General features: G+C 36.8%; 1 protein-coding gene across 6 annotated transcripts in view; it reads left to right on the forward strand.

Annotated features, from left to right (window-relative positions):
* Nucleotides 1–15,041, forward strand: part of STXBP4 (syntaxin binding protein 4) — a 66,186-nt gene that overhangs the window by 22,275 nt on the left and 28,870 nt on the right. For 5 of the 6 annotated variants that reach the window (XM_064728684.1, XM_064728685.1, XM_064728686.1 and 2 more), the window contains exons 15-21: nt 670–782; nt 1,434–1,520; nt 2,594–2,659; nt 8,631–8,807; nt 11,047–11,163; nt 11,683–11,732; nt 12,865–12,995. In XM_064728684.1, the coding sequence (XP_064584754.1) occupies nt 670–782; nt 1,434–1,520; nt 2,594–2,659; nt 8,631–8,807; nt 11,047–11,163; nt 11,683–11,732; nt 12,865–12,995 (741 nt within the window). Of the gene's footprint in view, nt 1–669; nt 783–1,433; nt 1,521–2,593; nt 2,660–8,630; nt 8,808–11,046; nt 11,164–11,682; nt 11,733–12,864; nt 12,996–15,041 lie in introns of those variants that run through there. The other variant, XM_064728689.1, reaches the window with a different exon arrangement.

The raw sequence follows: 15,041 nt of genomic DNA on the forward strand, positions 1-15,041 counted from the left end.
AAACATCCAAAAAGATCTTCAACAAGAAAAATACTGGGTGTTCTATCAGATTTTATGTGGTCTAAACTGACCTTTATATTTCCACATTTCTGTCATAGTGTAGCAGAATTTTTAAATTCAAAATATATGGGTAATCCAAGTCATGTTGATTGTGCATTAGAGACTGTTTGTGTTTAAAACTTTCAGCTTGGTCAACATCAATTTCACCAAGCCTCTGTCAAGGGTATAAAGGGTCTGAAAAGGAAACCATGAGCTCTGAGCTAGCAGGAAATTTTTCCTTTTTCTTGTCTCCTCTGGTAAGGTCAGCTTATTGGAAGGGCAGGTGTGTATACCTGGTGTGCAGACTTATTTCATTTTTCACAGACACTTGCCAAATGCAGAACCTCTCAGGTACCTTGAAGGTGAACTTCACACCACCTTTGTTTTCTTTTCTCCTTCACAATTTGATTTGAGGATCCTTAATTCCAATGTGTTTGGGCATTTTTATTCTCATCAGCTTTACCAGAACTTTCTCTTTGAAGATACCTGATTGTCTTTTTTTCCTTTAGAAAACTGCATTTATCAGAGTGGCTGTTCGTGGTGATATTGGCAGTTGTGTTGCATCAATGATTTGTTACTAAACTGAACTTCCAGGCTACAACAACAAAATCTGAACTGTTTTTTTCCTAGATTTCATTGAAGTTTCAAGGAATCTGTTGTCTGTGCAATCAAATGAAGCTGATGATGGCCACAAATCTGAAACCTTTGGGATGGGTGAAGTTGCCAGCTTACAGGACTCACAGGTAAAATATGTGCCTGGTCAGTTGGGAGGAGATTATTGGAGAGTTTATTGTATGTAAAATAACTCCAAATCTTGGGCAGATGTTTAAAACAGCTTTGCAGCATGGAGTTCTTTAAGATAACCTAGTTTCTGTGAAGCTTTTTTTAAGCAGCCTAATTTGTAGAAAGCAATTAATGTAATTAAATTGTGGTTTGTTGTAAGTCTGGACAACATTGATTTACTGAGGTTTCTTAATAGAATTGGGATTGCTACAACCTGTGTGAGTGAGAAACAATTACTGGGCCCAGTGATTTGAACTACTGCTACAGTGAAAATCATTTTATTTTAGAGGTGACTTTAAAAAAGAGCATTTTAGTATATGAACACTAAAATATAATGCCTTATTATTTAAAATATGGAAATAGTGACATATTCTTGATACTTTAAAAAACACTTTATTAATCCATTTTAAAAGGAAAAGTAATTGTTCATTTGGAAGATAAGTTGTTTAAAATTTTATTAAACATTTTTAGCATTTTCAGATCTATAAATCATCCTAAAATTAATATTTTCTTCTCGTTTTATTAACAAGAACTTTTAATATAAGATGTTAAAGATTATGGAAGACATAATTAGCAATCCATTCCAACCTTATGTATTTGTGTGCACACAGTTTGTAACCTGTGATTCCTTGGAGGATGATGTGGAAAAACTTAAGAAAGAAAGAAATGAAGCTTTAAAAGAAATTAGCAAATTAAAGGTAACACTTATTTTTTTATTTGCTTTAAATTATTCAAGAGACTAGGGGTTTTTTTTTGAGTGTGTGTAGGAATTTATTGGTTATTTGAATTTCATGTGCAGTTTTTCATAGATAAATAAAATGGCAGTGCAAACAGTCCTAATCACGTTTGAAGATTGCTTACAATGTATTTGTGGAGACAGTGTATTTTAGCCATTATGCTGAATGCTAACACATTTTTTAATCTGGTCTATAGAGAAATGAGACTAAGCAGATATTTCACATAAGTGAATTTATGGAAATTACTGATTTGCTTGACCATTTTATTTAAAAATGATGCTAGTAACTGCAGAGTCTGAGTGTGTGCTGATACTTCTGAAAGGAATCAGAACTGGAGGATAAATTAATCTGTGTGCAAAATTAATACATATTTTCCCAGACATTACAAAATTCCCATGTCCTAAAGCAATAAATATTATTTCTTAATACCCCAGGTTACTACCACGTTCCCATGGTCCTGAATTTGTTTTTTAACAACCATAAGATTGGAAGTTCTGTGTTCAGCTTACATAACCCTGGTTCTTCAACAGGAGTACTGAGCTTGGGACAAAGACAATTTTAAAAATTGCCCATTGGTCCAAAAAATTTCTTGCTGTAAATGATAGAAACATTGGGTTGAAATGGCCAGAGGTCAGTTCTCTGTTCTATGCACAGTGATTCTTCTTCGGAGAGCTTTGTACTGAAATGAAAGAACCCCATTTACATTGAACACAGGGAATACTGAGCAGGTGTCCCTAAACTGCTGATGTGGAAAACTGACATTCATCAACCTATCATAAATTGCCTTATTTCTTAGACTCTTTTGCACACATCCCAGAAATGTTCAGTAAATAATTCTAAAATACTCAAAAAACTTAACTTTTCTGTGAGTTCACTGATGCTGTTTATCTTTTAGAGATGCTTTTATCACAGGTTTTATAAAAGTTGTTGATAGAAGTTAAGTCTTGTTATCTGTAGTTTTGAAAGATCTAATTGCTTTAGGATCAAAACTCCTTCTCTTTCAAACTTATTTATCATTCTTTTTTTTTTAATAGGAAGAACTGTCTGAATCTGTGAACTTACAGAAGCAGTTGGCAGAGCAGCTTCAAGTAGTCAAGCAAGTATGTTGAAATCTCTAAAAATTATAATCATGTAAAAGTTTTTAAATTTTTTGGGGAAGGGAGATAGGAGCACTTCTTTTTCTCTTAGTGCTCATATAGACTATACTTTCACACTGATTTCAACACAAAGATGGTTCTTGTGCTACTACAGAGCTTTTGATTAAAAGTGGAGAATTGATTCTTCACCTTTTAGAGCAGTAATCGATTTCTCTGCTATTGAATTGAGATAGGAATCCTGAGACCAGCTGGATCAATGAAGTGGGATAATTATGTAGTAGAACCTTTCTAGTCTTAAGTGTTCTTAAAGAGATTTTGCTGCTCTTAGGCAACAGTTGCCTAATTTACAGTCCTAACATTAACTACTTTATATGTCAACCAGTCTTAAGTGTGAAAAAATTACCAGGAAAAAGAGTTGTAGTCAGGGTTTTCTGAGGAAAGTCTTTTTTCTGCCTCCAAATCTATCTATAATTATGAGCCAATAAATCAGAGTATTTGGCTTCCTTGTGTCTCTTAAAGGAATTTCCCAATTAAATGTAAGTCTCATATCATTTATAGCCTGGATTCAAACCCAAGGAAATTTCCTGTTCCCTCTTCCTCCTGAACACCCTGTCAGCTTTTCCTTCTAATGAGCTGGCTGCTTTCCTTCCCTCCTGCACTGCTGCACCTGTTCTTTGTGGGTTTCTCATGTCACATATCATGTAAAAATGCAAGATAAAGTTTGAAAATCCCCTCTACTAAGATTAGTTTTATATCTTGCTCCTAAGATTCGTTGAACACCTTCATTATTACCTTTATTCCTTGAATCTACGAGAGCTTGCTTGGAAGCTTTTTCCATTAGTATTGTGTTGTTTCCTTCTGTACACTGTGGGAAATAAATTGGGTTATCTTCTGGATATAATTTACTTGGAAGATTGTTGCAGTAATGCACTTGAATTCCCATCTCTAATGGGCTGACTGTGTTGTTCTAGACCAGAACACTTGTTCAGTGTTATTAGTCCAGGCTAAAGCTGGTGCAGAGTACAATCCCCAGTACAAACCTGCTTTTCCTGGGAAGGCAGCCTTGGACAGGGCTGCTTTAAGATGTTTTAAGTGGCAGCAGTGCCCATTTGCCACCACTCGAGGTCCTCCCACTTTTATTTTTCTCAGGTACTGTCGTGTGGTGGTGAGATTCAATTTTGCCCTGCAAACCTCCCTGGGATAAATACTGATTTTGTTGTAGGCATTGAAAGGGTTCCATGTAGTGAAGTGAAAGAGAAATACTAAATTATATATAATTATAGCATTGTATGATCTATTTTAAAAGATGAAAGTGGGCTTTTAATGGACATTTTCTCCTGTTTATATTTGGTGCATGTTCAAGTGTTTTATATATATTATTATATATATATTTCTGTTGTTTAAAAACAATATTGGCACTGAGATTCACAGTGATAAGTTTTTTAAAAATAGGCTACTTATAGTATAAGTTGCCATTTAACTTATGATGTGCATTCCTGCTTGAGCTGGTTAGTGAAAGGAATTAATGAGTACATTATTGAACCCTAATGGCCTGATTAAAAGTAACAAACAACCAAAATAAACAAAAAACCCAATTTAAGGCTGTGCTTAAGGTCTTCTGACTTTAGCATAATTTAAACATTTTTTTAAATGACTGCTTTCCTGAGAAAACAACATTTTAAATGAGGATTTAGGTTACCAATCGTATATTGAGGTATATTTTGTGGTATTTCTCTTTTCTACTAATTGTTAATTGCAGAGATTACAGATTAATTAAGACAGGGGTACAAATATTCTGGTTAATGAACATGCTTTGTTAGTACCAATTCATTAAACAGTGCTTGACTCAGTAATGAACAGCATGAATAAACTCTTAAAATTAGAAATGCTGCTGAACTCGCAGTGAGGTAGTAATTATTTTCTAATATTGGTATGAGACAATTAAAATCCATTAATTGATCTATTTTGGCTTTGAAGTTGTGATATAGCACTATATCTTTGGGGCTTCCTTGAAATCATATGTAAGCTGGAATTGGCACAAAACACAGAAAGGCATTTCCGAGTACCTGAAGTCTTGCCAAGAGCACGAATGTGAAATCTGTAATGATGTCTTCTGTCTTCCTGGAGGGGTTGGGCTGGATCCTGTGCTGCCTGAGAGTCCTGGGGATTTCAGCCTGAATGATCCCTTCTGTACCACAGCTTTTTCTGGGCACTTTGTGTCAGCTGGAGCACTCAGCTGAACATAGGAAATGGGAGAGGTTGTGAAGATAAGAAACTGTTTGTGGTACCCCAAACCCCTGGACTTGGTTCATAGGGCTGAGATTTGCTATCTGTGGTTGTTTTCTCTGAGGGGAAAATAGGGGCTTTGAATGATTGCTATTTTGGAAGCAGTATCTAATCTATTTCACCCTGCCAGAAAGAAGTGTTTGGTTTATTTCATTAGGTTTTTTATTTTAATACATAGTAAAGATATTCAAACTTCTTGTAAAGGATGATTTCAATATACAATTTTTGTAGAATTAATCAACAAGCATGATTGATTTGTAACTACAATTATCACATAGTTTAAAAGAATATCTTAGTTTAGGTGTTTGTGGTGGCTGGAATAAAACTTGGATAAAACCTTCTTATGCTTGAATTTATCCAAGGAAGAAATAGAGCCTGGCTTAGGAAGAAACCTGTACCTTGAAATTGCTTTTTTAAGGATTCAGCTTCTCTCCTCCAGCTGTTAGTTTCTTATTGGCTGTAGTGGCTTCATACCAGATCAGGACAATGGGTCCCATGAGGTGTTTATATAAATGAAATATTAGCAGCTGCAGATCCCCTATCTGTTGTGTCTTAGAATCCTGGATTGGTTTGGGTTGGAAAGGACCTTAAATCTCATCTCATTCCTCCCCCTGCCATGGAGAGGAACTCCCTCCACTATCCCAGCTTGCTCCAAGCCCTGCCAGCCTGGCCTTGGACACTTTTTTCATAGATTTGAGTGGGACAGGAGCTCGTGTTTCTGAAGTGGGTATTACCCATCAATTCTTCACTGGTGGGGCCCCCTTACCTGCCAGGTGAGAGAACCCACTGTGTGCTCACAGTGCCGATTCCAGTAACTGGAGAATGGAAAAACCCAATGCAATAATTTGCCTTTGTGCCCCTCTGCTCCAGCAAACAGCTCTGGTGTGTCAGACAATTTTACTAATTCAGTTGTAGTGTGTGTAATTGTTTCATTGTAATGTAAGAAGCCATTGTTCCTTAATTATTCCTTTAGGTCTTTCACTGTTGAAATCTGGTCATACTTAGTCTGCTATTACAGAGAAATTAATATTCAACAACTGGGGTTCCGAAAAAACAATGGAGGAGTAAAGGCAATTCTGGATTATAAGAGATTAAACCTTTATCTCAAGGATGTCTTCTTTCAAAATGAAGACCTCCCTTTTCATAATAGCAATTTTCTCTTCACTTTTCTCATGTCAGTTTATTTAAATAATTCCTAAGTGTGGGTTTTTAAGATGCCACCCTTTCTCAAGGCCTCTGTGTTCATTTATATTAGTCAAACTTAACGTCAGAGCATCTTTTCACTTTTGTCTCCAAGAATCTTTTTCCCACCTCCAGCCTGTTTCCCAAGGATGCCTTTGCTGCTGAAGGCTCCCAGCTCATCCTCTGTAGCAGCAGGGCCCAGCTCTTCTTGCTGTTGATTCATTTTTTTCTTACATTGGCAAGAAAGTGCCCTCCCCAAAGGCAGTAATTTGACTTCCACTTCTGTAGGTTGGTAACTTCTTAGAAGTCTCTGTGTTCCCTGAATTGTTTCTAGGAAAAAGGAGTGCCAGGAGCAGCTTGCAGGAGGGGTGGGGTGATTGCTGTGCTTTCAGGAGTGCGAGCAGTAATGACCCTCACACTGCTCTCAGTGCTGTAAACACACAACTTTGAGGAAAAACACACACATCTCAGCTTGGGATGAGTCTGTGCTTCCAGGTGCAGCTGGTCCTTGTGTAGTTCACCCAAATGCTTCCAAAGGAAAAAAGAAAATCATTCTACTTGCTGTCAAATTAAAGGTCACTTAAATGGATCTCTTAGTGCTTGTGCCCTGTAACAGAAACCTCTAAATTATGCAGCACCAATGTCACCTGTGTTCACTAATGGTGTTGCTGTTCTTCATGTGTGGTTGCTTCCACTGCTCTATTTTATGAGAGACCAGGATGTCCCTGGCCATTGTCCAAATTGGTATTATATTATATTGCAAAGATGAGGAAGATGATGTACTGGTTTTATGTCACTGAGATTAACTGATTTGTGGCCCAGAATATATTGTCTATTAAGAATAACAGTGTAGAGGTTAAAAGTCATATGAAGCTGAGATTGCTGGAGCGTTTTACAGAAAGAACATTATCACAAAATATAGGAAAACCTAACTTGAAGGATATTGATTGTACAGGACAAATGCTTCTATGTTAGGAAAGAATTAAATCTGCATTTTAAAGTTTAACTGACCTCTCTAGACATTTCTATTACGACACCTTTTATATGCAATTGCTTCCACAAAACAGGAAGATCTGGTCATCTAGGTTTTTTAGAAACAGCAATTTCAAATCTAGGTTCTGGAAGGTTATTTCCTCCCCATGGTAAAGAGTCATAGTGTGTTTCTCTTCTATGGGAGGAGAAACACCCCCTGTTTTCCCTCTAGTTCCGTTCCCAACCAGGATATAATTATAATTATAGAATGTAACAGGTAGACCAGGAATAGAATATTCACCTAACTATCATTAACTGAGCAACTTCTACAAAAAACTTCTAGCTCTGTGAATTTGTGTGTTCAAATCTGATAACTTTAATTATTCAGAAAATTGATATAAAGTGACTTTTCCTACAGATTAATTAATAGCTGACGGAAAAGGTGGCTCAGTGATTTTGGTGCCAGTGAGCCTGTACATTTTGGTGAGCAGTTTGTTTGTTTTATTCCTAGATGAGTGTAAACAAACTCCATTGTACAGACCTTTAGTTTGGCTTTCTAATTTACTAATCAGTTAATTTCAATTAATATTCAGTCCTAAAATGAACTGAGCAATATCTTTCTTGAAAGGAGATTTTGCAACATTTAGGGATTACGTTAGCTGAATTAAAAGCTAACAGTTTCTGATTTTCTGTACATTATTTATATATAAGTTTTATCTATCACTCTTCTGTGGTAATCCAGGATATTAGGAACATAATAGGACCAGGAAAGAGGCAGAAAAATAAATTTAAAAAAAAAAGCACTGATTCTGGAAAGAGTGTGGACTGAATTACTTGCATTAAAAGTCCATCCACATGATGTGTGTGCTGTGACTAGAGTGTGAATTCAAGCAATAAAAATAAAATGAAGTAACATCTCATTAAGGTAATTTTTGGTGTGAAAGCAATGGGGCAGATCAACAGCATCTGGTGCATTTCGAGAAAACCTTTCATTCAAGTAGATTTTCAGTAATTATAGAACTTGTAATTTAATTTATTAGGAAAATTATGTCTCTGTACATACCTGCTTTTCATTTGCACATCACAATGTTAAAAATTAGCCATTGAACCCTCTAACCATGAACACTAACAGGTAGCCCTGATGCCAGCTGCAGTGTCACCCTCGTTTTTTAAGATTTTTCTAAGCCTTCTGATGTTGACATTGTTGTAGTGAACTTTCTCACACACTTTCTGTAAATAACTCATTGTTTTTCATTCCTTTTTAGAAGAAGAGAGAGTTAATAGACGTTAATTTGACCAGTGTCATTGCAGAGGTGTCAATGTCACCTTCCAATCCACTGTCACTTTTGTAAAACTATAAATATTGGAGTCAGAGAACAAAACTTCCCTTTTTTTTCCCTTCACCTTAAAAGTAGTAGTGTACTTGTATTCTCTCGTGTCTTTCAGCGACACTGCAGTGGTTGTGAGCTAAATCAGCTCTTTTTTTTTTGGTCGCTGGAGTTGTAAGTTCTCCTCTGAATTGTATAATCTGCAGGAAGCCAAGGCAGCCGTGGAGGAGACGCGAGCCCTGCGCAGCAGAATTCACCTTGCAGAGGCTGCTCAGAGGCAGGCCCGGGGCATGGAGCTGGACTATGAGGAGGTGATTCGCCTCTTGGAGGCTGAAATTGGAGAGCTGAAGGCTCAGCTCACTGAGCATTCTGGCCAAAATAAAGTAAGCAAAGCCTGTCAGAGTTACCATGGTTTCCTTGCTGTTGTCATGTATCTGGTTTTCATTTTCTTTTCATCTGCTTTTCTAAAGTAGGTCACTGTTTGTCTTGTATTATTCAATAACTGGGATGATGTGGATTGAAGAGGGTAATGTGAAGTGTACAAGGCTTCCTTTATCCAGACATCTTTGGGCTGGAAAAACAGGAGCTCCTGGTATATGTGGGTTATAGGTCAGAATGGCACATCTCAAGCATTAAGCATGGATTAGTTTCTGGGCTGCAGATATATTGTCTTTAAAGAGTACACCTTGCATATATTTGTATGCTTTTGTACTCATGTGAAAATGGCCTTCAGGTTTATGTTTCTGTTAGGCAAATAACAACCATGTAAAGTCCAGTCCTGTTCCAAAGTACATTTAGATGTAATCAAGGTAATGATTTGAATGCTACTAATCCTGCAAAAAAAAAATTAATTGAACCTCATATTTTAAGTCTACTTCTCTACTTCATCTTCAGCAAGACATTTCAGAACAGGCTAAGAAATAAAATACCTGATGCACTTCAAAAATTTTTTTCATAACTCCTGACCTGTGTTTTTGACACAGTTTTTAACAAGTGCAAGCAGGTTGGCATTTGTGAGGTTACCTTGTTTTTCTCATGAAAAATGAATGTACATATGACCTGGTGAAAAAAACCTACTGAAATGTTGACTTGTTTCATCCTGAGAATTAATTTAATATTTCAAGACATTAGAAGGTAAAGTCAAGCTCTGGGATAAACAAGCTTGCAGAGAACAGCTTAGGAAGTCCCTGTGGTTCCCAGGAGGAATTCCAATTATCTGATTGTGAGTGATGAGGTAAATCACACCCTGGATGTTTTTTCTGAACATCTGGGTAAGATGCTCCATCTTTTATGTCAGGTGTTCTTGCATCTAGACTGTACAAAACTGTTTGTTTTCTAGGACTTCTATAAATTGCCAAATTTTAAGAAATTCATACAGTGTGGGTTGCTTTCCTGGAGGTTTGTTCCAGAGATTCTAGCTTGAGTTCCTGAAATTCTGACTGAGTACTACAATATCTGTGTGGAGATTTCAATCTCTGCATTTCTTATCCAAAAGAAGCAATATCAAATAGGTCCCGACTCCATTTTATGGCCTTTTGTCCCCATCCTGCTGTAAAAGGGGAGTCAGTTACAGGAGCCAAGTTTTAGGCAAGGTCACACCTGGTTTTTTTTCTTTAATGCATGAGTAAATCTTCCCCTAAAACACATTCACTAAATGGAATATAACATATGTTGAGGCATAAATAAAAATCAGATTGGTCCCTCTCACTTTTTTAGTGGGAAGGAGTGAGTTCTTTCACCAGCTTCTTCTCCAGAGTTTACAGTGAAATTACCAAAAAAAGGTGTTTGAATCAATAGATTCTTTGACATTCAGGGGGGATGATGATTCTGCTTCTTTGTACAAATTATTTGCTTCCAGTGGAGTTAGTAAGTGGGGTTTGGTGATTATTTTGTAGGGGTTTTAGAGTAGGCTGTGGGCTTTCAGAATGATCACCTGCAGTGTGATGAAAAAGTTTATTTTTAACTACTGCTTTTTCTGTATTTTGGAGAGATCTTTCTAGATCTTGTGTCCAGCAGACAGCTGTGCTGAACAGAACATGCCCAGGTCCACGTGAGGACTTTACTCATGGTCCTGTCACAGGAGCAGTGCCAGGAACTCTAATGAAACCCAGAGCCTCCAGAGCTGGATCTGACAGGGCTCACATCTTCTGTACTGAAGGAGGGAGGGATGCACAACACTGATCAATAGGTTATACAAGTGCATGCAGAGACATCCTAGGGGGTAATTTCCTCCAAGATGTGCCATAATTACTGTGTTGGCCGATGGATGTGTGGATGCAAGCTAGGGGACTGAGTTTGTTCTGGCTCTTTACACACCCTCCTGAGCTACTGTCACCATTAGGTTGGTATTTTTGATCCCTTTATCAGTCAGTTCAAACTCTCTTAATTTTCAGCCCTATTCCTGTTGTTATCTTCGAATTTTAATTTACCTTTCTATCATTTGCCAAAATCTGTTGCCGTTTGGAGCTGATTTGCCAGCTGCTCAGACATTCCAGTTTTATGTTTTACAGAAACGTAGAAAACAGCGTGTTAAACATTCCAAACACTCTGTTCACACTATGTCTCTGTGTGAGCCATGGGAGGAAAATTATTAGAATAAAAGCCCTAAAATACTTTTCCCAGGAGAGCATTCACGACTTGAGAAAGAGGGTTACAGTGCTTGACTGCCAGCTGCGGAAATCCGAGTCGGCCAGGAAGACCTTTGAGGTGGCCACTGAAAAATTGCTACAATTTGTAGAGGTAACTTTGCCTTTCATTTTTAATAATATCTTATTTGGAAAAGGGTTTTGTTGATGTTTGTGAGGAATGAGTATAGTAAAATAGCTGTAAACCAGTTTGTAGAGATCCCTTGATTCCTAGAAATATAGATGATGTGTAAGTGTGCAGATCCATCTGGTAGTTTACATAATCTTCGGGTTTTGCTGTACTGGACAAATTAAAATGATCAGATAATTTTTTCCACCCAAACTCTCTCAATTTCTATGAAATTCCTCAGAAGAAAAAGGCGGAAAAGCTAATAGTTGATAATTCTTTAGCATGTTATGAAACACCAACAAAAAAAGGGATATGGTTATATTTACTTCATTTAAAGGGGTTATAATATTTTGGTTTTTACTTTTGCCCTTCAAGCTGGGAGAAACTAGACTATTTAATTGCAAATCAAGTCCCCCACCCCCAAATAGAAGATCAAACTATAAGGTATTAACTTTTTGAATGTGTTGATTTATAAACTGTTAACTTCTTGACTGTGACCAACAGGTTGTGCATGAAATACTTTCAGATAACTCTACTTCCTCAACAATTTTAAGGTAATGAAATGGCAATATTAATAGTGAAAAACTCCACTATTGTTTCCAAGTCTCAAAGAAATGCCTTGTAGCTAGTTTTTTCTATATTTTTGCTGTATAGTTCTGAGAGTCATTTTATTGAAGGAGAGGAAATGGCGTGAATTATAAATTAGGCTTTCAGGATACAGCTTCATTAAAAACCTCTGAATTAAATTAAAACAGTTAGTAATTACATAGCTATGATTGTCTGGATGTTTCCATGAAGTAATTATAATGTACTAATGATTAGTTAAAATGCAAGGAACCTTAACAGTGGGTTATAATTTTTTAATATTTTTTTTAGATTTTCCTAGGGGATTTTGCATCACAATGAATGCAGTAGCATATAAATAAATTGATAAAATGTATATCCATTTACATTTTGTTACTTTTCTTGTTTAAAAAGCTGCTTTTTGGGAATATTCAAGAAGATTTAAGCAGCTTTTGGTCCTTCAGAAAATTGGCATGATTGTGGCTATATATTGCAGATAGCATTTCATTAATATTTATGTAACAGTAAAATTGTTCCATCTCTTTCCTGCAGTTTTTTTTCAATACAGCTCTCAAGAAAATTAAATGTATTTAAGTGAAGTGAACTGGAACTATATTTCAAAATACCTAGGTAGGCTCAGACTCACTGGGATATTGTAGATAATGGGTGAGATGCAGTTCCCATTGGCACTGCACACAACAACGATGTTGGCTGTTTTATGAAGTTCACAGAATTTATTTTAGTGAATGGATTAATTATCAAATACTAAGCCAAGGTGACTAACTGACTCACTAACAGCAGAGAAGATAAGAGTTGGGTCCAATGAAGCAGTGTCCCTTCTTAAATGCTGGTATGAAAATTCCATTCCAGTTCCTTTCCTGACACCCTCTGAGTCCTTGATACTGCATTTTGAGTTCTGAATGTTATTTGAATTGAATTTCCAAAAACATTCATTGTTCAGCCAGGACTGCTGCTGGGGCTAACCCACTGATTTGGGAGCATGAATCTTTTTTGTTCATACAGTGGGAACAAAAATACTTCAGCAAAACAAGTTTACCTTGTTAAAAGGAGCAGTTTCCTCTATCATATTACAAATAAACACTTGTTTTTTTATTATCTTAGTGACAGGAGGACGTTGTCCACTAAAGCACTTCTGGCTCGGCTGGGAAGGGTCGGACCCACTGTCACAGCAGCTCTTGCAGCAGAAGCCAGGGACCTTGCCAAGTCTGTCCGTGCCATTCTGGAAGTAGATTGTGAGTGAGTGTGTCCATCTCTGTGTGCTTTGAAATCTGGTATCAGTTCATCAGCCAAGAAGATGGATAATTTCATTTAAAATTGGATGTGAACTGGCTGAATAAATCATTCCTAGCATGGAAGGACAGAGCAGGTTCAGTGTCAGCTCAGGCAGCATCTTCATCAAACTATAATTAGAATATAAAGTTATTCCAGAGTACATTTCTTCACAGGAAAACTTACAGCACAAAATTAATGCCAAAGTGAGGAATATGAAGATTACCAGAATCATGTAAAACTAGCAGAATTTCATTACTTTAATGCTCTGTTTTTCATACTGGAATATTTACAAAATGTTATTCTGCTGGATTTGCATGAACATGTATCAAAGTGTTTTAATGAAGATGTTGTTGCTGTAGGGAGTGAATGTAGGCAGCAGTTCCATTTGGAGATATCCATGTATGTCCTCAGGTCATGAACAGAAAGCTGTTCCCATTGGTGAAAATGATGGTAATTCATGAGAGTGACTGGAATAAACTGCATCAGTTGAAAGTCTAAGAAACAGGTTTGAATTATCATATAATTCCTGGTTCAGATCATTGAAATGATTGTGTATTTTGATGGTATTTGCCTATAGTTGAGCAGGCATGTCGGTTCTAATCCAATTTTGATTTACAAAAATGGAACAGAAATGGTACGTCACAGGAGGTTTTGGAAAGGTGCTTAATTATGGTTGTCCATAATTCTTGTATCAAAGGACTGTTCAGGAATTAATTTAGAAAGAGACTGAAAAAATGGTTGTTGAGAAAATAAGATATGAAAAATAGTTTTTTGATGTTATTTATGAAGCATTAATTTATTACTCATTCCGTGGCAAAGAAAGCAAAATAAGAAGATAAAATTTGTTCAAAAGTGTCCAGAATATTAGAGTTAGAATTACTGGTGGAGTGAAAAGAATAACAGTGACCAGGAGAGGAGATAATTGGTTCTCCACCAATGATAATCATAGTTCTGTCACACTGAATTGCTCTTATTACACTACACAGAAAATTGTGCAAAGAAAACTTTTCGTTTTAAATGTAGCTGAATTCTACCATGTGGTTATGTCCAAACATAATGGGTAGAATACATGCTAGAAAGCTCTGGAGCCACAGCAGGGATCCATTTTATGAACCTGAGAATTAAAAATAGATCTGCAGAGAAGGATTTAAAGATTGAACGTCATCTTTCTGAGTTCATTCGATTTGGAGAGCATTACAGATAGATTTGGGCTCTGACAAGCTTGGGTATGAGATTAAGGCTTTAAACCTCACTGGCTTTTTTCTCCCTCTCCCTCCAAAAAAAAGTAGTCAAGGCAAAGGAACTATGTAATAGCATTCTGTCTGCAGTGTTCTCTGCCAGCTTCTCACTAAATGTTTTCCATGTGATCTGAAGTTTTCTTGCAGATGAACTGTCATAGAAAGTGGGCTCTTTGTGTATGTGGTATTTCATAAATATCAGCCATCAAAGAGAAAAGTGTAATAGAGACTACAGTGCAGACTGAAGGGTTTCCTTCTCCCAGGAAGGTGTCCACAGCATAATAATTGGCAATTGAATTCTTAGAGAGAGAACTGGATTAATATTTTTCAGGTTGCTCAGTGGATCAGAATGTTTGGCTGGGAAAACTCTGTGATATATTTTCCCTTCTAAATAGAACTTCTCTTTCATTATTTGCTTCATTCTTGTAAATACGAACTAAAGGAGCCCCAGCCAAAATTCCTCTTTGATTCATTTACAATACATGTGAAACAAAGTCTGGGTGCCAAGAAAAGGTTGTAGAGTGTTTTTCCAACAGAAAACTGCTTCCTTTGTAAAAAAATCTTCCTTGACAACCAGGTCATAATGACGTATTTATAAGTTATCCGCACAAACTATCCCCTTCCTCTGTAATAGCTGACATTTGCCTGAGGGAAGAGGCTTGAAGAATTTCAGTGTATTCCTGAAAATCTTCAAGAACACGTTGCCTTGTGATACTGCTGCAGATCAGCTCTCAGCTCTGCAGGCTGAGTGACAGCTCTGTGAAGGCA

This window comes from Zonotrichia leucophrys, chromosome 18, assembly GCF_028769735.1.
Source record: "Zonotrichia leucophrys gambelii isolate GWCS_2022_RI chromosome 18, RI_Zleu_2.0, whole genome shotgun sequence".
NCBI classification, from domain to species: domain Eukaryota; kingdom Metazoa; phylum Chordata; class Aves; order Passeriformes; family Passerellidae; genus Zonotrichia; species Zonotrichia leucophrys.